Here is a 24,221-nt window from a genome sequence, read left to right as displayed (position 1 = left end):
ATTGTATCAGCTGCATCTGCCTCGCTTCAAGTGAACTGGCATAAAAGTCACCTACTGATATACCCTGACCTTTATGTTGTGCATTCTTTTGAGCAATAACCCGATTTGTAAGTTCCGGGTTAGACACTACGCTAGGCCTATATGGTCATAAACAAAAGATATTTACATTTTTCCTTTGTCTTATAATATATAGGCACAATATTGTCTGCATATTCATTACAAGAACAACAGAAACCACAATAAATACCTCTAACAAGAGAGCAAGACCCAGGAGACCCGTGATAATTGCCTATAGCAATAAAGTACCATCTTATTAACATCCGTTTGTACCATTAGAGGGAGGTAGAGCTCTAACTTTACACTGTTTATTGCATTTGTCCTGAAGGCCTCAAACAACTTTAGGAGAATTAAAAAAAATTAACCATGATGTGCCAGTTAACCTCCATTGCAATCTAAGTGTAAGACTACTATTATATTCTGTCCGTCAAGAAAATATGCAATAGTGTGTGCTTTTTACCACAGAAAACATACCACTGACTTGCTTTGCTATGAACTTACAGTCTGATATAATTTACAGTTCTTGCAAATATAAATAGATAATTAACACATGCTGAGTGCACTTTGTGCAACTGCTTACCTTGATTTGCAAGCGGATGGGATTCAAGGGCATTGGATGTGCCCTCAAGCACTCTGTTGCTGGGCAGACAAAGTCCTCGCCAGAAGATCTACACTGAGGATGGACAGAGGGAGAAAAAAAAAAAAAAAACTGTTGATTGGTTCAAATTAATTGATAACATTGTGCTTTTAATATATGTGTGTGTGTGTGTGTGTGCGTGCATGTATATGCATCCTAAGGTACAAAATCTTTGTACCTTATTTACACCCAAATGTAGCTTTAAAATACCTATTAGTATCTTTTTAAAGGGTTCCTTGACAGTTTTGTATAACAAGCTAAGTCAAGCCAAGTCACCTTTATTTATATAGGGCTTTTAAGAATAAAGATTGTGTCAACGCAGCTTCAGTATTAAATACGAAAATTGTGTCAATAAGAGCATGTTGTGTGTCAATAACAGTGCATATATATATATATATATATATAAAGAGAAAACATTTTATTAAAAATTCTACTAAATGTAAGGAACAACAAAAATGCTGGTTACCTGAGCAAAGTGTTTATTTTAATATTCTGATACCGAGCTAATTTCTAGTGTATGACCTGTGTATGCCGAGGGCGGATAATTTAATGGATGGCGTCCCACGCAGAACATGCTGCTGTGGAAAGTTTTGCATGACGTGTTAGTAAACATTCCACTGTTATGAACCGTGCACGCGCGCTTCACAAATGGGGGCGTGGCCCTCACTACTATTACAAATGGACGAGAGAGCTGATGGACTTAAACCTCATCTTCGGGACTGGCTGCAAAGCTTAAAAGGTGTAGTATTAGCAACACAAAGAAATTATTTTATGATATTTAGATCTACTATAATTAAAAACCATGACTTTACACTACTTCTATTATCTATTAATTAGTTCAAATGTAATGCATAATAATTTGTTATAATGAGACATCTTTACATAGCCTATTAGAAATAATAATAATTATTATTATTATTAATAACAACATAGTTTAATGGGTTAGATCTTATTTTCCTGTTCAGGAACTTTGTGACAAAATATTTTATACATTTATATATTTTTCCCTGCAAAAAAACAAAACAAAAACAAAATCCGAGTTACTGAAACATGCGAAAATTAACCATGATTTTTACTAAAAATAAAACCAAAAACATGGATACTATAGTTAAACCACGAAAACCACAAATTAACCATGGTCTTGCTACACTAACCAGTTTAACCATGGTATTTGTAGTAAAACTATGGTTATACAAATGACAATCAATGCGCCAAAAAATATGGTTACTACACTTTTACTATAGTAAAACCATGGTTAATTTTCGCAAGGGATTTGAGGACACGACGACAGACATATTATAGGGTTTCACTGTGAACTCTCGTTATATTTTAACAATACATTAGAACTTCAAAACAACTTTTCATATTCATATGAGGCGGCAGGTTTTGTTCTGAATGGCGATACAATGCTGAGCTCTGACATTTCAGGATTTGTGTAAATAACACTATAAAGCGTCGTTTAAAACCATTACGGACTATGCAATAACTTTATTTACCATTCTCACGTCTATTTTTGTGCACATTAAGTCTGTAAAAATGAACAATACCAGTGGATTTGTTAAGTATATTTAAGATTAACTTTAATTTAAAGCTTAGTTTTACTTTAATGTGCATTTAGGTGTTTGTTAATTACTTCTAGTCCCACCAAATCTCCAGACATGTATATGCATAGCTGGAAACTATTAATAATCTTAAAATCAGTTCAAAAATGTAGGTTGTGTTTTACTGAGAGCAGCTTCTACATGTAATTCCAAACCCTTCCCCTCATGCACATCTGCTTTTGTCCATGATTGACAGAGACGTTCAACCGCGTGGCGCCTCTAAAGCAGGTGTGTTACTGAAGGGTTACCCTCAGAGGGCAAAAGAGAGTTTGAAACCCCCTGGTGTGAAACTATAAAGAACTTAAAGGTATAGCCTAATTCAGGGCTGTCCAAACTCGGTCCTGGAGGGCCGGTGTCTTGCAGAATTTAGCTCCAATCCTAATCAAACACACCTGAAGCAGCTAATCAAGCTCTTACTAGGCATACTAGAAACTTCCATGCAGGTGTGTTGAGGCAAGTTGGAGGACACCGGCCCTCCAGGACCGAGTTTGGACAGCCCTGGCCTAGTTCGTCCATCATTTACTCAATCTTAATTCATTCCAAACCTGTATGATCTTCTTTCTTATGTTTAACACAAAAGAAGATTTTGAAAAATGTGGGTAACCAAACAGTTGCTGATAGCCATTGACTTCCATTGCACAGAGTGGGAAAAAAAACATTATGTAAGCCAATGGCTACCAGCATTTGGTTACCCACATTCTTCAAAATATCTTCTTTAATGTTCAACAGAAGAAAACTCATACAGGTTTGGAACAACATGAGAGTGAGTAAATGATGGGAAAATGTATTTTTGGGTGAACTATCCCTTTAAAGTTGGCTCAACACTAGATGATTTCTTGACTTAAGAACATTCTTTTCTGGAGAAAATTCAACTTTCTCTGAAGCGAACAGGAAAATGCATGCTAGATTTAACGAGGATGTAAAAGTTTCATGCAGTTTCTGAACTGTTTAGCTATAATGGGCCTTCTCGCATCTATTTAATTCTAATTTTATCATTTAAGCAGTTTAATATTATAAGCAATGAATATTTAACTATAAAAGACAACTTAATTTATCAAGCAGCATTGATTTGGTTTTTAGCTAGTCTTTCTGTATTTCATGTTTTACAGTAAATTAGCCATCTAATTTGAACCTTTGCTTCGTTTTCTCTTTAAGGAAAGAAAGTAGACGCGTGAAAGATGTATACACTGAAGAAAAACCCGTTTCAAAATGTCCCATAATGTTTTTTGTAAGATTTCTGAAGCAGGATTTTATTTTTTGATACTATGTTTGAAAATCCTGTCTATTAGCCAGCAAACATCTGAATGCAACCGATTTGAAGGCTGAAGGATTTCTCTTTTTACTTTACACTTTTTAAACGTTGTGTTAATCAAGAAGGGAAAAACCCTTAAGTTGTTACCCTGTTCTGATTCAAGAAGTTGACTCCATAAACATCCATCTGTGCCTAATGTAATCAGCCACAGCCGATACTCGAGCATGAGTGATATTAAATTAAGTGGTAATTTTAGAGGCAAGAGTTACTGTGTAAATTCCTTGTTTTATATGCTACATTTAATTTAGAGAAACATAATTCCTGGTCTTTTATGCTACATTTATTTCAGAGAAAGATGCAACAGCGTGATGCAACATTTGCCACAAAATTGAAGCGTGACCAGAGTCATCAAGTCCTTGTTTGATCAGACAAAAAACTTGCATTTTAATCTGTGTCTGCATATAAATTGGCTATTTCAAACAGTAAAATTTTGCAATTATAAGCCTAAAGTGAGATGAGCATGGGTAATTATGAACCAGACTAGTATGTGAGAGAAGTCCAGGATCACTAAACCGGAAACAGAAAACCCGAAGTGGAGCTGGAATGGATCGATCACAGAACGCACTGTAGTGAAGAGGTGAAAATTTAGCTTGAATTGACTGTATACACTTAGATTCTGATAACTCAGGCTATGCTTTGTACAGCTTGCAGTTATATAGTTTTACAGTTTTTACAAATGGCCTACATTTACACATTCAAACACTAATTAAATGAGAATTACATTAAATGGGCATAAAAGTCTCTGATTTTGGTTCTAGAACACGATGTAGGACAAATCTCAGTCATAAATAGTCAACACGAGTTCCAGCCATTTAGCTACAATAAAACCTCTGCGTATAATATTGATCGTATTTTATTGATGAAAGGTGTTCGCGAAATTGTGAAAAGCAAAGAAAACAGTCACTGAAGCAACTAAGATGAAAAGACTCAAAGACATCATGGTTGAGACTGCACTCCGGCACAGTGGTTTTTTCCAAACACATCTTTATTTATGTCAGTACAGTAAAAGCCTCAGGGAACTGAGGGAGGCCATGATGATTCTGCCCGACAACTTCGTTTCTTCTGCATCTTCTGCCATTGTTGGCAAAAACGTCGTCTCTGTACACCTCAGCACCTTACCTCAAAATTGTAAAGATTACTTTTTCTCTACACTGCTGTTTGTCCATTAAAGACGATAATGAAGTTTAACTACCTGTTAGGGTACATTTAATTACATGTACAAAATAAGATCAAAACTACCAGCTATGCATAACAATGTAGCTTGATCATCAGTAGAACTGAACTTGGAAAGTAAAAAAAATATTACATATCAACCGTAGTTAAATGTTGATCCAAAAAACCATTGAGTTCTTTCCCAAACATATGCGAGAGAGACGTGCACACAAATTCCAACTAAGAGAAAGAACGTTAACCTTTCAATTGGATTTTTTTTTTTATAGAACTAGACAAAAACTATAGAAATTAAAGAAGAATTAATGAAATGAAATAGAATAACCACCTCTTGTTTTGTCTGCCTTCAGATTCCATCTCATTTCCCCAGCATTCCTTGCCAGATATTCTTTCCATTTCTCTGCTCCAGTGCTCCTTGACTTCATCTTGTTGGAAAAGAACAGATCTTGCTCAAAAGTTTTTGGCGATCTGATTCCATGCCCCTGGTTACTTGAATAAATTTGCACTTCTCTATTGTGATCTTGTGAAGGTGTTCAACACCGTCCCCTTCGTGTCATTGTCCACAGCAATCTTTGTCTTGCTGATAACCCAACTGCACTTGGACTTCTTTACTTGCTCTCTGTGACATGCACTAAACACCTGAGAATAGACACACTTCAGTAATGCGGAGGCAAGAAGGGTCTTTTAGGGGGATAAAAGGGGCCCCTGACTCTGGGAGGTCCACCAAACGGTGGGCCAGGTCGCTTGCCCCTTGGAAAGGGCAGCTCATGACGGACCGGTGGTGGCCTACAAACGGGCCTAGGAGCTGGATAGTGCCCAGGGTGAGGTGGATGAACATGGTGTGGTGGTGGAGGCCTGTGCTCCAAGTGAGGAGGAACCCTGCGCTCTGGGTAGTGAGGTGGGATTTTTTCAGGATAATACTCTTGTGCATGAGGTGAAATTGGGTGCATGCCATAATGAGGGGGAGAGGGGCTACGTGGTGGTTGTTCATAGCATGGGTCAAAGTATGGATCTTCAGGTAAAGGTCGAGGAGGACCTGAGGCTTCATGGTAACCCCTTACTGAAGGAGGAGACCCAATGCGGTGATGGGGTATACTTGGAGGGTGCTGCAGAGGTACTCTTGGTGGATGTCGATGGTTGTAGTCCACTGGACCATTCGGTGGGATTTTAGGAGCAAGGTGCGGTGCATGAGCAGACTCAGAGGCCCCATCCCCATGTGGATGAAAAGGCTCCTTGTTTGGAACATCGTGAGACAAGTGTTCATAATCAGAGTTTGCTGAGGCATACGATCCATCAACACCACCTCGTTCTCCTTCCCCAAAAGGTTCCTGCAAATCTCTGGTGGGACGAGGACCAGTTGCTCTCGAAGATGTTGGACGCATGAAGTCTTGTGGTGGAGGAGGAAGCTTTGGGATCGGTGGCAGAGGTGTGGTGAAGAAGTTAGGTGCAGCAAGATCCCGTCTTGGTTCTTTGGCAAGGTACGGCTCTGCACTGTATGCATCAGAGGTGGCCAATACTTCCTTCTCTTGAACATCTCGATATGCATAGCTACCTTCCACTATTTTAGAATTTGGTCCCACATCACGAATTAAGGGGTTCTGTCTCAGCTCTTGAAGCATCACACCAGATCTCTTGGTGGCTTCTACGCTCAAAGGTTGCTTGTTGCTGGACAAAGAAGAGGAACGCATTGCTTCGATGCGTTGATGCCGCATAGCTTCTGCCTCGGCAAGAGAGGGCACAGAGTTTTGGAAGTCTTTTTTTGGTGCAGTCTTCTGGTACATGTCCGTTTGAGCTTGTGGATCGGCGTGAGCCTTTTGTTCCTGCCAAGATGGAAGCAGACACGTTGATTTAGCATCCAAAGTTGTAGAAATAGGTACCGTTTGCCCCTGCTGATACGGGAGCAGCTCTAATTGAGGAACATCCATAATTTCATCTTGCGTTGGTGTAGAACCAGCTTCATCCCTTACAGGGGTTCCACCAGGGTTTTCTGTACTTGCTGAAGGGCTATCAACAGCTCCTTTAGGCCATGTCAGAACAGATGGAAAGCCCAAATTAAAGCCTTTCGGTCCTGTGTGACCTTGGAGGAAGTTATCAATCTTGCAGTCCAAGACAGAGCTGAGAGAAGAGCTTGGAGTTACTTTCTCATTCGCCATATTGGACTGCATAGGCGTAGGAGCTACACATCCTTGAGAGGTGGGATCCCTAGCCAGTGGGAGACTAGATGGAGTAGGTAAGACTTTAGGAGATGTATGAGTCTCTGCTGTAATAGGCGTGTTTAGGGATTGCTTTTCAGAATTTGAAGTTGTGGTGGTCTTTGCAGCCGGGCTGTTTAGCAAAGAGGACAGACCTGTGGGAAAAAATTATAGAAAGAGAGAGATAGAGGTAGGGACGCATGGGTCAGCAGATTGATTTAAATACACAACACATTTTCTGAAGAATTCTTATTAAGGGCCAGACTACTAACAGCTTATACCAGCACAAACCCTCTTTTGGCATTAAAAACTTTATTGCATATGCAGTTGTAAAAGCTTCCCTTTCAGACACAAAATTTATGGGAGGAGATTATTTAAATTAATTGACCAATGTGGTTTACCATAATTTGCGGTATTCAGTTTACTATTATTTGTACCATTATTTAACAGCCAAAAAATACAGTAGATTACCCATACCTGATTATCATCAGCTTTCCTTGTTTGCAACCCTACATTAATTTACGCTGCTCTTGGTAAATTTCATTGCCGCTTTTATGGGATTGCATTATCACACTAATTTGCTTTGTTTAGTAAATCTGGCTCCAAGTCTTTTCTAATATCATCTGCTGTTGCTTCCACAACTAGGCAAAACATGTATAAAGTTTTAGTTCAACATGAAATCACATTCTCAACTTATTTAACTTACATATTGTAATGCATTTTCGAGTGAAACATTATATTTAACAAGTAGGGTAGACTGCATCCATCAGAAATTGTGGGCAAGTGTACCAGAATGAAGACACCTGAATGTGAGTGCATATTTGACTGTGGAGGACTATTATGCTCCTAAATATCTGCCTGCCTGGCACCAATTTTGAGACTTTAGAAAACCCACATTACCTAAAACAAAAGCTTCAAACAATTTGTTTGTTTGTCATTTATATGTTATTAAGCTTTTTGGCTTTTGGTTAACATTAATGACCTAGGTGACATCGTCTGAGAAGGAAGTTGTTTCAAAGGTGGAGCAAGTTATTACATTTTAATGAAGGATTACATAAAACGTTTCCTTCAGAATAACATACACTTATGAAATCACACACAGTGAGACAGCAAACGTATTAAAACAAAAATAGTGTTAATTTTGATTTCATGTTGACTTAAAACATCTTGAACTACTGTGTTCACAAATTTCATATCCCAACTCTTTAGTTTCTCAAATCATTTTTCTTTTCCATTGCTCACCCTGAAAACCCCCATGGGTTTGTGTTTTCGATAGAGCACTGAGCAGAGTGTTGGTGTTGATATCCACCCTAGAAAGGATGCTGGCCAGTGGATTGGCTGGAGGGGCAGTAGTGGGAGTGGGAGTCTTTTGAGTTGAGCTTGGAGTAGAAGGTACACTTGGGGAAGACCGAGATACAGGACTAACTCCTACAGCTGCAAAGGCGAAAGCAATGTTTGAATGCATGTAGTAACATACAAATACAGTATTTTTTTTTTTCTTTTCACTTTTCATACTATCATGCAGTTCTCCAAATACAAATTTCAAAATTATTTTACTTTTAATTTTTCTACTTTTTAATCAACAAATAGACAAGAAAATTAGTAAGGGAATGGGAGTAGACACAACAAAGGCCACATTCAAACATGCATCTCTCACAGCTTACCACTAGGCCACGGCTTTGACCAGTATTCATATTTAATAAGATAATTTAACCTGTATATGGCATGCTGTACAAATCAAATTTCAGCATCTCACCTGAGTTCTTCATAACATTTGTGATTGTGCTGAGGATGGAGCTGATCTTGCCTAAGTCAACACCAGCCAGGTTCACTGGCAGTGATGGTGTGGTGGTGGTGGTGGTTGTTGTTGTTTCTGCTGAGGGAACAGTCACTGCTGGGGTTGCAATCTGCTTTGTTTGTGTGCCTCCATTTGTTGGTAAGGATTCTATGACATTTGGGGTGACAGTGGACTGTTTGGACACAACAGCAGAGGCCACTCGTTCCTCAACTGTAAGTAGAAAAAAAAAAAATGAAGGAAAAAAATAAATAAATAAAAGAAAACATTGCATCCTAACAGCTTAACAATAGTTTCTATTGCATGAGAAACAAACCAAATATCAAAAAACTTGGTAAAGGTCATATGGTACCTATGATGGCAGGTGTTTCCGTCTCCTCAACATCCGAGAGGTCCATGTCCTCTACATCACGATTGTCTTTGTCTCCCAAAGGGGCACTTGGTGGTGAGGAACCCCCAACAGATGAGAGAGGGCTGGGAGCATCAGCCAAAGCAATGAGGTCCTCCTCCATTGCCTGCCCATCCAGCTCTGGGTCTGGGGTACCAATCTTTTCCAGAGCGTGGAAGGGTGACTCAGAGCCCGTGGGTGAAGGAGCATCTTCAATCGGGGAGGGAATGGGGGAGTCATCTGGATCAGGCAACATATTCTTCAGTGCATCGAGCTTGCGCTTAAGGTGTGACACCCGGTTTGCAAATGTCTCATAGGCCTGGAGAGGCAGGATTTGTAAAGTTCTGCTATTAGTTCCAAAAACTACATCTATCAAATTGTACATTCAAAAATGGCCATATTAACAAATGCTTTGTTTTTGGAATTGAGCAATACGGACATACATTACAGTTCAAAAGTTTGCATATATACATACTTTACTACACAATGGTCTGGATGTCTTTATTTTTGTACAAATTCAATTGCGGCACAATGCAGCTGAAACCACTAAAAGCATTAAATGAGCATTTGGTCATTACTTCTGAAAGGGCTATTTGCTGCTTTCAAATATAAAGATAGTTTTTTATATGTGCACTGAAATAATGAGTCTGCTGGAAGGCCTGCGGCTGCTGTGAGTGAGGAGAGATTAAGAGCCCTTGCTGAAGCAAATGGAAATATTAAGATTTCATAAAGTGCTTTTTGGAAATATAAATAAAACAACATTTTACTTATTTTATACCAAGTTTTCATTTGAAATGACCTGATGGTTCTCTACATTCATTCTAGTCTCCCAGTGTGGATAATTCAAGAATTTAGTAATATTTCTGCATTAAACACTGCGAATCACACTGTAAATTTGTACAGGATTGTAGCTAATGTATGTTTATAATATCATTTCAAATTTCAATACTCATCACAATACTCACTTTAGCCACAACCTTGACCTCTTTATATTGCATCTCATAAAATATATCTGCATTCTCCAGAGCTTCCAGCAATGGAGGGCCTTTTTTGACCTCGCCATCCAGAAAGGAAAGAAATTCCTGAAGCTTTGCATTCCCATCTTCAAAGTCTTTAGAAAACCTTTTACCTCCTGCCTTGTCTAAAGTATGAGATGCACAAAAATTAGAAAAATATTGATATATTAATGAATGCATATTTAGAATCTTAAAAGGCCACTGTTTACTGACCTTTCAGCTTCTTCAGAGCCTCTGTGCTGCACACATCCACTCTCATTGCAGCTAACTGCTTCTCTTTGAGCTCAATCTCATCCATGGACTTCCTGTACTTGGACAGATGCTCGATAAATGCTGTGGGCTGACAGGCAAAAAAAAAAGTAGGTAAGAAGTTGTATAAATGAAAAGTATAGCCATTTTCAAATTCCCCAAACCAAGGGGTCCAAAGAGCCATTCAATTCCAGTGTAATAGTGATGCTTATTTACCACAAACTCCGCAACAATCTTGGATTTCAGGGCAGATTTGGAGTTGACTGGAGCTGAAACTAAAATTAAGGAATATTTAAAAAGAAAAATCATTACTTTATAATAAGAATTTCAAAAATATTTTCAAGTCTTAACATTTTTATACATTAGGGCCCGGTTTCACAGACAGGGCGTAGACTAAACCAGGATTAGGCCATAGTTAAATGAGGATATTTAAGTTTGTTTGTTTGTGTTTAACACCATTCCTCCTTCTGTGGCTATTTTCATGGTGAGAAATTATGGCTGAATTATATCATGTTTTTATAATTTATTTTTGCTAAAAACTCCAAAACTGTATTTGGCTTAAAGGGGTCATCGGATGCAAAATTCACTTTACAAGTGGTTTGAACATAAATGTGTGTTGGAAGTGAGTGTACACATCCATCCTATAATGATAAAAATTCACCCAGTGTTTTTTTTTTTTTTTAAATCCGTTTTAAAATCCCCTCTCTCAAATCAGGCTGTTCTGAGATTCCTGTCTGAACGACGTAGTTCTGCACAGGCCACTCCCACGATAGTTGATTGACAAGCCGTCTTACCTTAGACCCGCCCTGAGTGAGCTGAGAGCTGTCCGTCATTGTGTTGACTCCGGTGCAGGAGAAGACAAGAATGTCTCAGATTAAAAGGCAGGGTAAGTGATTTCTGGAAGCCAATGTTGATATTTGAAATCACCAAAACAAACACACCCCTACCCCAAAAGGGTCTCGCCCCTATTTTGATAGATCCGCCCCACATATACCCCCTTTCCACCAGCAGGAACCAGGTGCTAGTTCAGAGCCAGTGCTATTGCCAGTTCTTAGTTGGTTCAACTGGCGATCCCTTTAAGAACCGGTTGCTTTTCCACAGGCTAGAGATCCAATACAGAGCCAGGACTTACGTCACTGAATACGTTTCATGTTTTGATTCACTAGCGCGGCACAAAGGACTTGTTCGAGGTGCATCAGCGCCACGCAGACAGATCGATGGATCGGCACACAACACACTAAAGCACCGCGAGAGCGATCCAAAAGCATAAAGAGCCGTCAGCTTCTCAGTCGCTCCTGCAGCACCCCGATGCCTCGCACCGACCGGTCCGCGCAGCGCCGATCTATCCCGGACAAGCCTAAACAAACTATCAACAATGTCGGACGTTGCGTTGCTATTGATGTCCATGGCTTTTCGAACCTACATCTTCATCCAAACACGGCGAATCAAACGTATTCGTGTTTAGCTGCTATTTCAAATATGGTAGTCCAACGTTTCTGTCGTCTTGTTGATCATGGTAACCCCGCCCCCAGCCCCCAACGCAAGCGGTTCTTCCTTCTAGCCCAGCAATGTTTTGGTGCTACTTACGAAACACTTTTACTGGTTCGGAGCTGGTGCTTTGGGTGTCGAAAGACAAAGAACCGGTTTGAAACTGGGCTCTGGCTCCGAACCAGCACTGGAACTGCCTTGGTGGAAAAGGGGTAATATATGTAGCCTACGCAACCCAGGCAACGATTAGTTCTATGAAACATAAGCCGCTTTTCCACCGAAATTACCTGGAACAATATGTCCCAGAACTTTTTTTCCCCCAGACCTGTTGCTGTCTGCGTTTCCATCGCGGTCTAAAGTACTGAGAAGATTAGGCTAATAATCTGGTGACATAACGTTAGGTCTGCGCGCGTTTCTTAATACCAAGAACGCAAATTTCAGACTTGCATCCTCGGTAGTTCGGACTTCACGAGTTAGTATGAACTCCCACGGACAGGACGACGCAAGTCCTGTTATTCTGCAAAGAGCAGCGTACTTGATAACGTCAGTCAGCTCGACTTGGCTGCTGTAGTCTTCCTCACTGTATTTACAGACGAAAAATATCAAACACCACTGCCTCTTTTCGTTTTCATTTAAACATTAATAGCCGCAGAAATGTAGTTCAGGGAACGTACATACATTACAATGAAACGAAATATTATATCAAACATTGCCTGTTTTCATTTTCATTTTAACATATTAATAGAACAATAGAATAAAGACCAAAGATTACCTGTTATATTTACCCAAAACGAATTATATCTTATGTTTATCCACTACAGAGACATCAGTGCCAGCGGCAAATGTCAGATGGACTAGCCGAGGTTATGCTCCTCTCGTCGGAATACATGAGCACTGAGTGCCCGGTGATCGCATCGAGCTCACGTCTCTGAAATCGGCGAAGCACATTTTCAAATAGGCGTGGTTTTTAACAAATAAACTGCAGATTTGAGTTTTAAACAACTACATTCTCGCCTGAAATGCACGCGTCCAGTGTAGGCAGACTTTAGCTGTTGCGGCACGTCCGGTGTAGATACGGTGTTACTCACCTATCGAGAAGAAACAAAGCAACCTCAGCGTCCGATTGCAGGCCTTCCGCTCTGAGTTCTCTCCAGCGCTGGAAAGCTGATCTGATATTTACACGGGTCCTACTTCTTGCCTTATCGTTCCGCAGACGTTTTCCTCTTTTGTTTTTTATCCACCATCTCTATCTTTGTCGCTCGGCTCGGCTGTTCACTGAATGCTCTCTCCTCCATATCACGAGTAGACACGCCCCCTACTGCTGATTGGCTACAAGTTTGTTTTGGTACTCGGCCCTGACTCAGTTTTCTAAAATGTTTTTGAAAAATTACATAACATTAAGCAACTGAGGCATTTTTTGGTTGACAAACATAGCGAACATAGCAGTCGTCATTTACTCCCGACATCTGAGCCGCTGAAGATGCAGTGGATTACTTTAATTTTGAAGGGAATACGCCGATCCCGTTCTGCCTAAATGCGTCTATGTTCGCGCGAATCATTCGTGATCCAGCTTCATCTACAGAGGAAGTGAGTATAAGGTTTTTATTTTTATGAATCTTTGCAAATCGCCTTTCCTAATAATGTGCTAGTTAGCCAGTTTCGTGGCTGAAGTTTACGGTCTACTCGTCACCCCACGGAAGAGAGGGGCGGGGCGAGCAGAGCTCATAAGCATTTAAAGCAGCATGGACTAGAATGGCTTGCTGAAAACAGAGCTGATTTTGACAGGTTTAAAAAGGTGTTTTTTACACTATCATTGAGAAATTTTAACCAAAGTATGTTATAGACTTGTCATTAAGACCCTAAAGAATCATTGTGTAAAACTTGTGTAAAATGGGCATCCGATGACCCCTTTAACTTTCAGTTGAAACAGGTCAGATTTACATTTTAGTCTGGGACTAGGCTTAAGCCTTGTCTGTGAAACTGGGGGTAAGACTTTTAATGTTAAACTTAAAAACAAAGACAAGACTCTCATAAAATACTCTCAAGAGCAACATTAAGATGATACATCCTTAGTTATTAATTCAGACCTTTCACTGGTTCTTCTTTCTGAACCAAATTGTTCTTCAGCTGACTGATGAACTCCTCTGAATAGACACTTCTCTCTTCCCAAATGGACAGTATCCTCGCCACTGCCTTGTTCACCTTAGAATCCTTTGTGGCACTACAGGAAATCGCATTTACAAAGATTCATAATGTAAATTCATTTAAGAAAAAAAAATTGCTTACAATGTCACATTAATGCATACTTATAGAAGCACTCATTACTAGTGCATTGAATGTAGCATCATCCAAACGCAGTTTTTTTTAGTCACTGATAATCATTGCCTTTGTAGTAACATACTTTCTTACATTTTACATCTACACCCAACCACGATTCATTTATTTTAAAAAGAAAAATATAGGCGAACACTGTATATAATTCATAACTTAAATACAGTTTGATTTATCTGTCAATTATTCAATTATTAACCTAAATTGTCAAAATCCAAAAATTTCCCAAATAAAACTTATTTAATAAATATAGTATTTAGTATTTTACATAAAAGACACTGTTGTGGTCTATAGGCAGAGAAGATATTTCCTGATCTTGAGAACAATCTGGTTAGGTTCACTGATGAAAGCTGACTCACCTGATGAGCTTCATAGCTTCTGGCAGCACATCAGTAAAGGTGGTGCGGTAGACTATGGCATTTTTCCTTTTACAGTTCTGAATGACATCATTTGCCAGGTAGAAGAGATTAAGCCTGTGCGGTGCATCCGCTGGGAAAAGAATAAGGAAAAGTTTAACTTCATCATAAAACAATCCGTTTAATGGCCTGCTTACAATGGCACGACCTTTGTCTAATATTATTAAAGATGGGCAAACCATAATGAATTGGTTAAATTCATGCAAACTAACATTGAATAATTTATGAGGCATGTCGCAAATTACAGCAATCTCTTTCAATTCCATCACATGCTGCTCTTATCAAAATGTATCTACTTTCAATAAGCCCACAAGATGTTTTTTCAACTACAGGTACTTTTATGGTCCATGGTTAGTATTTTATTAACTGTTATGAGCTCTATTATATCATGAAGACAAAAGGCCCATTCACACCAAGAGTAATAACTGTACAGATAACTATATTAGCGTCCACACCATAGACTGTAAAAAAAGATGGACTCCACTTCCTTCCACTATAGAAAAGTGAAGCCAAAATAGCTCAGTATGGCCACTGCCATCTTGAGAAAACGACGTCATTTGGAGCCAGAGTCTGCACAGTAGAGATTCGTTTGGAGACAGAGTCTGCACAGTTGTGTCGTGAGGTGGAGCCGCGGTATTAAACTCCCAAATCAACCATAACGACACGCCCCATTTTTATAGCATCAAATTATTAGCTAAAATGAAATTTATCACAAAAACGAACAACTGAGCATATATCAGCGTGATAACTACCTTGAATGACCAAAACCATATTTCGGAAAATTGTATTGGAAGTGTAATTAATTTTTTATTTTGACTCAAGTCCCATTCGTTTACATGCAGAGGGTGGGGTTTCTGATCAGGGCCCGGTTGCATGAAAGCCCTTAAGCTAAGAAATCCCTTAGTTATAAGGTTAAGGGAACCCTTAGATAAACTTGGGTTGCAAGAAAAATCCTAAGGGTCAATTTAAGGAACCTTAAGGCTGTCATTAAGTATTCCTCTTAATTATCTGTGTTCCCCCTCAAGCGTTTCTACAAAGTCCTTAGTGACTATTTCACCTTGATAAATTTAAGGGACCAAAACAGCTCCCTTAAAGTCCCCCTGTAGTGAAAATCAAGTTTATGTTGTTTATTTGTTTACGTAGTGTTTTTAATTTGCTTTTAGACAAACCATGTGCCAATCCATTAATCCACACCATTGCTGAGTATTTTCTCCTTAAAACTGTAGTTTCCTAAAGGCTGACCCAGAAATGCCATTTGAGATTCCTAGCATATCCCTCTCGCCATTTACACAAACGCAGCGCGCATAGAGATTGCATGCAAAATATGCCAATAGGATTACCAGCACATAACCAAAAATAAAATAGAGCAAAAAAACCCATGAAGCCGTGGTTTAACGTGAATTTAGAACCGCTAATTTGAATAATAAACCGCGACGACAGTGTTAAAGTAGCCCGGAGTCAGACCCACCTCTCCCGCTTCGGCGTCTGCACTTCACACGTGTATGCTCGCGGGCACGAATTAAGAATCACGAACTTGGCTGCATTCGAGTGTTCAAGGCATGTTGAGGACAATACATCGCTAATAACATGCTAATTTGCATATTCATAGATCCGCGTATAGTAAATGAGGCAAGGGTGTAGAGTTACTTAAGGGTGTAGTTAGTAACTTTCCCCACCAGCGGTTTTTTTTTTTTAAGTTGCCAGCCACCGCCAGCATTTTTAATGATTTTCACCTAAATTTGACGGCCCTCAGAATATTTTCTGCTATGAATATATGAACATATATTATATATCAAAATAAAGAACCAAGCCTCTGCTTTTAATTAAAAAAAAAAACTATTTTATTCTATCTTCATGTGTTCATGTTTTATCACCACTTGAATGCACATAGGTTTCATCAGAAATACAACATTTTGGACAAAAAACAGAAAAATGCATTTTTATCAAAGTAGTGCATTTTCAAGCATATATATATATATATATATATATATATATATATATATATATATATATATATATATATATATATATATATATATATATATATATATATATATATATACACACACACAAGCATATATATATAAACACACATATACAGTATACATACACACATATATACATACACATATATATATATACACACACATATACACACATATATATATATATATATCAGGGCCTGAGTTTCGTTTTTAAACTGGGGGGGGAACTCCCCCCTTACATGGGTCACATGGGGGGGATTTAAAGATTCTTGGGGGGGGGGGGATAAATTGACACATCGGGCTAAATTAATCATCTTCATTTATTTATGTCTACAGTTTTTAATGTATCTTGGTTTTCAAAGAATTATAACAAAATTTGTCATGCTCTCTTTCAAATTGACATTAAGAACTGTATTAAAACTATATATTAAGAATCACTGTATTTGTATATTCCAGTTTGTTCAATTTCTTTGTTTTAAAAAAAAAACTTTATACAAAATACACCATGCTCTCCTTCAAACTGACATTAAGAACTATATATTAAGGTCTCTCAATTTCAGTGTATTTCATGGGTTTCAGATCAGTTCAGATCTTTGCTTTTTCAAAACTTCATACAAAATACGTCATGCTCTCCTTCAAATTAACGTTAAGAACTGTTTAAACTATATATTAATGTATCTCACTTTCAGTGTCTTTCATGTTTCAGTTCAATTTTAGTCACTTTTTTTACATTGCTTGTGACTTTGTGACTTCTTTCCTCTGTCTCCTCCTCTTCATCTCTTTCCATTTGATGATGGCTTTCATTTTTGTGCCTTCTGAATAAAAAAAGGAATGTCTCCTCTTTCTATAGCCAAATATTTTTTTCCCCTAACGTTTAAGCGTTGTGAAATAATCTAATCAGAGTGTTATTTTTGTTTTTATTTAAGAAAAAAAGCTCTCCAAAGATTAAAAACCATTTCAGTGAATGATCTTTATTCCGACATAAATTAAATAACACAAGGACAAATATCATGCATACCAAGCTGTTGGCGTCTTCTCGCCGTTGAAACATGGGTCGTTACGTGAGAGATGATGACGATCAGTGAACAGGAGTCTATTTTCTTATGTTCATTCATGTTAACTTTCGATAAAATGCGCATTTTAAGATAAGGAGATGATGATTTACTCGCGCTTCGCTGCTGCTGTGTTGAGTCGGCGGGCGCGCTCTATCCACTCACACACTATAAAGAGCAAAATAGCATTTGATGTTTGAATTTCGGGATTAAAATAATATAATTTGGAAGCCGATAACATCTTCACAAGCAACTCATTATGACTCAGAATATTAGAGCGCGTTACACAGCCTTGTGTGAATCAGTGCGACGCGGGCCACGGAGAACACGCCGATGCTCTGCTACAGGACTCAACGACAGAGAAGGCCGGTGCAGCGCTGGTTTAAAAAAAAGACAGGCTGTTTGAACCAGTGATTTATTTTTTTTCGCGTCTGTAGATGTATTTAATCTGAGATGAAGCAAATATATTTGTGCGGGAATTTCTCGCATTATAAAAGTTAAACTTGCGGGAATGGTTACATTTACAACTCTCCTGTACTGCAGCCATCCACCAAGGGGCGATCAAAGAGCCTGCAGCTTCGCTTTTCAGGACATGTGAGGCACACCCGGTCCATACCAATACACTATAATGTTCTGTTTATTATAAACGTGTGCTGCAGTTATGTCGTCTGCTGCTTTAAATGGTTGAGCTCTTTAAAACAGGATGAATTCTGATTGACTGATAACAATTGCGTTCCTCTATGTCACTATTGAAATAGTTGTGATGCAAACTTTGCTATTCTTTTATATTTAAAAGCATTTTTAAAACTGCAACTTTATCGACATCTTGGCATTAACAGCCCTTAACTCAAACTACTTTTCTGTAAGAGAAAAATCACTTACAGTTCTTGAATGGAAAACGTTCAGATAATATTAAATACTGAAAGCACTCTTTGTTTCTATATGTCTCTATGCTCCTCTTTATTATTTGCTACTTGCTTGTATGTTTTGAAGTTATATTAGTTTAAAATTCTTAACATACAACTGCTTAAATTATCATTTTTATTTGTCATTATTTTAAAAAGTATTTAATTACTAATGTAAGGATATTAAAATTATCAAGTCGGTAAAGTAATTAATGAATGGGGGGGGGGGGGGGGGGATCATTCTGGAATCGGATCAAGAATCATTCTGGAATCGGATTGTGACTCCCAGAATCGGAATCGGATCGTGAGGTGACTAAAGATTCCCACCCCCAGTGACAACCCTAATACACAGTGACAATTTTTTCTTATTTCTAACAGTACTCATTCTACTTCATCCTCTTTTCATCATTGTGATTTCTGAATCTGAATCTTCTGCAAATCTGAAAATTACAACATTCAACTCATCTCCAAAGATCAAGGACAATGTGATTTCTATGGTGGCCGAGAGATCTCAATGTGCTGCAACTTCAGAAAACATATGCAAATAGAAAAAGCACCTATAAGGCTAATAATATCCAAAAAAGAAAAAAAGCTAAGGAACAGTATATGATCAGAATGTTAAAATAAAGAAAAATCTCACCTTTCAGCACAAACATTGGTAAATACACTCACCGGCCACTTTATTAGGTTCAATTGCTTGGTAACACAAAATGCTAATCAGCCAATCACATGGCAGCAACTCAATGCATTTAGACATCTAGATGTGGTGAAGACGACTTGCTGAAGTTCAAACCAAGCATCAGAATGGGGAAGAAAAGGGGTTTAAGTGACTTTGAACGTGGAATGGTTGTTGGTGCCAGATGGGCTGGTCTGAGTATTTCAAAAACTGCTGATCTACTGGGATTTTCACGCACAACCATCTTTAGGGTTTACAGAGAATGGTAAAAGAGAAAATATCCAGTGAGCGGCAGTTGTGTGGACGAAAATGCCTTGTTGATGTCAGAGGTCAGATGAGAATGGGCAGACTGGTTAGAGGTGATAGAAAGGCAGCAGTAGCTCAAATAACCACTCGTTACAACCAAGGTATGCAGAATACCATCTCTGAACGCACAACACGTCGAATCCTGAAGCAGATGGGCTACAGCAACAGAAGACCACACCGGGTGCCGCTCCTGTCAGCTAATAACAGGACACGGAGGCTACAATTCGCACAGGCTCACCAAACTTGGACAATAGAAGATTGAAAAAACGTTGCCTGGTCTGATAAGTCTCGATTTCTGCTGCGACATTCAGATGGGTAGGGTCAGAATTTGGCGTAAAGAACATGAAAGCATGGATCCATCCTGCCTTGTCTAGAATAGAATAGCTTTTTATTGTCATTGCAAGCAGAGTAAACAACGAAATTCTTAAAGCACCTCTGTGGTGTAAAAACACAAAAACATAAGTGTAATATAATGATAGAGACAAGACAAAGGTTGTCTCAAAGTGCTAATATTGTAGAGCAGCATATTAACTGATCAGTGTGCAATGACATTTTAGTGTAGATAACTGTTCAGGATGTTTATAGCTCTCAGAAAGAAACTGTCCCTGAATCTGCTTGTGTAAATTTTGGCTGATCTGTAGCGTCTGCCAGATGGCAGCAATTCAAACAGGCCATGACTGGGATGGGAGCAGTCTCTTGTGATATTTTGTGCCCTGCTAAGATATCGTGTAGAGGCAACATCCTCCAATGGTGGCAACTGGCAGTCAATATTTTCTCTGCCGTTCTCACCACTCCCTGCAGTCTCTTTGTCAGCCACGGAGCAGCCTGCATACCACACTGTTATACAGTAGGTCAGACCAGACTCATGATAAAAGCGGATGAGCGGTCTCCTGTCCATATTATTTTTCCTAAGCACCCTCAGGAAGTGGAGTCTCTGTCGTGCTCTTTTAACTATAGCGGTGGTATTGGCTGCCCAGGATAAATCGCTAGATATGAGGACACCTAGGTATTTAAAGGTCTCCACTCTCTCCACGCATTCTCCATTGATGTAGAGTAGGGCAGTGACTGAGTCTCGCTTCTTCCTGAAGTCCACTATCAGTTCTTTGGTTTTAGAGGTGTTCAGAACCAAGCTGTTTGTTGAGCACCAGACTACCAGCCTTTGGATCTCCTCTCGGTATGCAGATTCATCTCCATCTGAGATGCATCCAACTACGGTTGTATCATCCGTGAACTTAATAATGGAGTTAGAGGGCTGGACAGGTGAACAGTCATGTGTATTCAGAGTGTACAAGACTGGGCTCAGTACACAGCCCTGGGGGGGCTCCAATGTTCAGTGTAATGGATGTTGATTTGTGGAAGCCAAGTTTAACATATTGGGAACGGTTCGTCAGAAAGTCCTTGATACATGTACAGATGGTTTGGTCAAAGCCCAGTTACAACAGTTTGTCCATGACAATGTCTGGTACTATGGTATTAAAAGCAGAGCTAAAGTCAATGAAAAGTATCCTTACATAGCTTTGCCGGTGTTCCAGATGGTGCAGAGCTAAGCCTCAATGGTTCAGGCTGGTGGTGGTGTAATGGTGTGGGGGATATTTTCTTGGCACACTTTGGGCTCCTTAGTACCAATTGAGCATCGTTTAAACGCAACAGCCTACCTGAGTATTGTTGCTGACCATGTCCATCGCTTTATGACTACAGTGTAAAAATTTTGTAGGCTACTATGAGATGGATAGCCTAAATGTTATATAATGCAGATGGGCTACCTGTTATTTTTATGGTATATCAAAAAGTGTGTATTTTTAAATGTAATTGTTGTTGGTATTTTACCAGTATTTACCATACTTTCAAAACAAAAATTAAAATCGGAAACATTGCAATATGAAAATATTAAGTGTTTCACAGAGAGAAAAAAAAAAAAAAGATTTGGTTTTCAAAAAAGCCTTTTTCCAAAAGGTACATCTGAAAAAACGGGGGTCGTCTTATAATCCGGGTCGTCTTATATTCGGGTCAATACGGTATATTTTGTATTTTATATAAATATATTTAATATATAAACATGACATTTTTCTTAAATGTATACATCCATGTGTTTGTATTTATATACATAATAAATATGCACAGTACACATGCATATATTATGTAAACAAAAACTTTTATTTTGGATGTGATTAATCGCGATTAATCGTTAGACAGCACTAGTTTATAATACACTCATGCTCTTGCAAACTATTCTCAAACTCAAACTTTCCAACTTCAAACTTTCTGCAATCATCCAAGAGTAAAAAGAAAAATCCTATTGGCTTTTTGTCGAGGGATCCAGGGTGATGCCAACTTCCCACAAATATAAAATGTAATGCCGGCTGCACTCTATCAATGACTTACTAAATGAAGTGAAGTGTAGCCAAGTATGATGACCCATACTTGGAATTTGTGCTCTGCATTTAACCCATCCAAGTGCACACACACACTAGTGAACACACACCCGGAACAGTGGTGCAGTTGGGGGTCCGGTGCCTTGCTCAAGGGTCTCACCTCAGTCGTGGTATTGTGGGTGGAAGAGAGCGCTGTACATTCACTCCCCCCACGACAATCCCTGCCTCGACTCGACCCCACAACCTTCGGGTTACAAGTCTGACTCTCTATCCATTAGGCCACGACTGCCCACTTACTCTGTCAAACCTAACTTGTACTACTAACACTTAATCAACAAAGACAAGTTGTGCACTTTAGGAAAGAAACAATTAGTTCCTAAATTAGGAAATAATCAATAACTACTGAAACATCAGTTTTGTGCTACTGTAAAGTACTGAAAGTTTTCTATGAAAAAAACAAAAACACATTTAGGCACCCATTTACATTACATTAAATGCAATAATTTCCATTTGACAAAACAGCACGTCTTAACATTAAATTTAAGTTTTAAACGAAGCCATATATATAAAACTTGAAATCCTATAAGCAAGACAAGCAATTAAATGTTCATACAAAAAGTTTAACTTCAATGGAATTGATGAAACTAATTTCACTTATGAAATATTTCAAGTTTATAGAATATAACAGTAAAATGAAAGTTTAGACCTGTAGAAAAGCATTTCAACAGCAACTAACAGCACAATCTCATGTGACTTAGCATCCTGGCCTCATGCAAATGCTTTGAAATTACAACAATTTTATTCCTGTAAAGTTTGCTAATGTGTTTTTTTACACATAAAAGTGCTTGTAGAAAAGTTTAACTACTGTTAAGCGATCCACCATCATTGACAAGTTGCTCTATGCAAAGCACAAAGACTGGAATAGTTACATTGTACTAACTACTTTCATTATTGATTTGTTGTTACAGCACAAAAAAAAAAAATCCCTTTATAAGCATAATCTCAGAAACAAATTATGTTAAAAAAAACAAGACACTTTTATCTGGATCGATAATGCCACAACAATAACACACCAAGCCATCTAAAGAGATCGAAATCTGTATTTAAGAAATATTTGAGCTCTGCATACCATTTGAAACAGATGGACCAATAATGTTTAAAGGTGCAATAGGTGATTGTCTTGAGAAACATTTTTTGTTATGCTCATTCCGAGCATTTTGATTGACTTTCCTGCCTGTCAACATGTATTTGCATACCTCTGCGCACCCTATTCACGCAGACAGGATACGTCACCAGCGTGTTTATGTATGCTATATGACAGAGCGAGAATGGCAGGCAAACATCAACAACCTGATCTTCCTTTCTGGTATTGTAGTACAAATGACAAATATATATATGACGGTGGCAGGTTTTTACCACCGCGGTGGTAATGGACCAACCACCGTCGGTGGCGCGGTGTTGTTATATATATATATATATATATGCATACATACATACACACACGCACATATAATACATATTAGGGCTTTCAAAATGACTGAAAAATTATATTTGAATTTAAACAGCATAATTTCAGTTAGGGGGAAAAAAAGATTTTGGCTTCTCTCCTGAGCCCACAAGAGGGCGTAGAGCAAAATATTACTAATACACATTTATTCAAAGCAATAAAATAACACTACTATCTTTGAAAAAAAGTGCATAATGTAATGTTTAAATTAATGTTTATAAACCATATATAATTAAGTTGCTAAAACAATTAGAAACAAAACAGTATCATGTACTGTATGTATGTATGTGTAGTTTAAGACAAAGGACCGAAAACCGATCACAGAGTACTATTTTATTTAAAAACATGAGATGCAGTGGGATGGGGAAAAACCACCATAAAGTCTTGAGACATGTATTTTAAAAGTTGAACTAATATTAATTTTACATGGCTTTCTAAACATCTTGTGCGAGATGCAAGTACAACGGTGATAGACGTCACTCTAGATTAGAAAATGTGCTCTGTGTGAGCAGCTTGGTTTCAGTTTTGATGTAAACAACATAATCTCCGCATTGATGTTCTCTTTTTCCGCAATATTTTGAATGAACAACGTAGCAGCGCCGCATCTAGTGGGTAAGCTAAAAAAAAAAACATTAAAATGCAACGACACTTACATCGTCGTCGCATCTTGTGTGCCACTAATAAGGCTGCCTGACGCATCTATATTAGTGCTGTCAAAATTAGCGCATTACAGTGTTAATTTCGTCGACGATTTTTTCTGTGACTA

At 38.5% G+C, this 24,221-nt stretch overlaps 2 protein-coding genes across 3 annotated transcripts in view; both read right to left on the bottom strand.

Moving 5' to 3' along the window:
* LOC306847567 (CUGBP Elav-like family member 3) overlaps nt 1-5,178 on the bottom strand; it is a 33,264-nt gene extending 28,086 nt beyond the window's left edge. For both annotated transcript variants that reach the window (XM_079381564.1, XM_079381566.1), the window contains exons 1-2: nt 5,106-5,178; nt 638-725 (exon numbers count right to left, since the gene is read on the bottom strand). The gene's annotated coding sequence lies outside the window, so the exon portion shown is untranslated. The remainder of the gene's footprint in view (nt 1-637; nt 726-5,105) is intronic.
* LOC306847566 (regulation of nuclear pre-mRNA domain-containing protein 2-like) overlaps nt 4,546-24,221 on the bottom strand; it is a 37,668-nt gene continuing 17,992 nt past the window's right edge. Inside the window, exons 2-10 of the mRNA XM_079381563.1 lie at nt 14,596-14,725; nt 13,993-14,126; nt 10,634-10,692; nt 10,382-10,508; nt 10,118-10,293; nt 9,117-9,471; nt 8,726-8,977; nt 8,212-8,403; nt 4,546-7,124 (exon numbers count right to left, since the gene is read on the bottom strand). Of these exons, the coding sequence (XP_079237689.1) occupies nt 5,434-7,124; nt 8,212-8,403; nt 8,726-8,977; nt 9,117-9,471; nt 10,118-10,293; nt 10,382-10,508; nt 10,634-10,692; nt 13,993-14,126; nt 14,596-14,725 (3,116 nt within the window). The 3' untranslated portion in view covers nt 4,546-5,433. The remainder of the gene's footprint in view (nt 7,125-8,211; nt 8,404-8,725; nt 8,978-9,116; nt 9,472-10,117; nt 10,294-10,381; nt 10,509-10,633; nt 10,693-13,992; nt 14,127-14,595; nt 14,726-24,221) is intronic.

This window comes from Barbus barbus, assembly GCF_936440315.1.
Source record: "Barbus barbus genome assembly, chromosome: 27".
Taxonomy (NCBI): Eukaryota; Metazoa; Chordata; class Actinopteri; order Cypriniformes; family Cyprinidae; genus Barbus; species Barbus barbus.
Note: the sequence above shows the minus strand (reverse complement) of the source record. Positions and strands in the feature narration are given on the sequence as shown.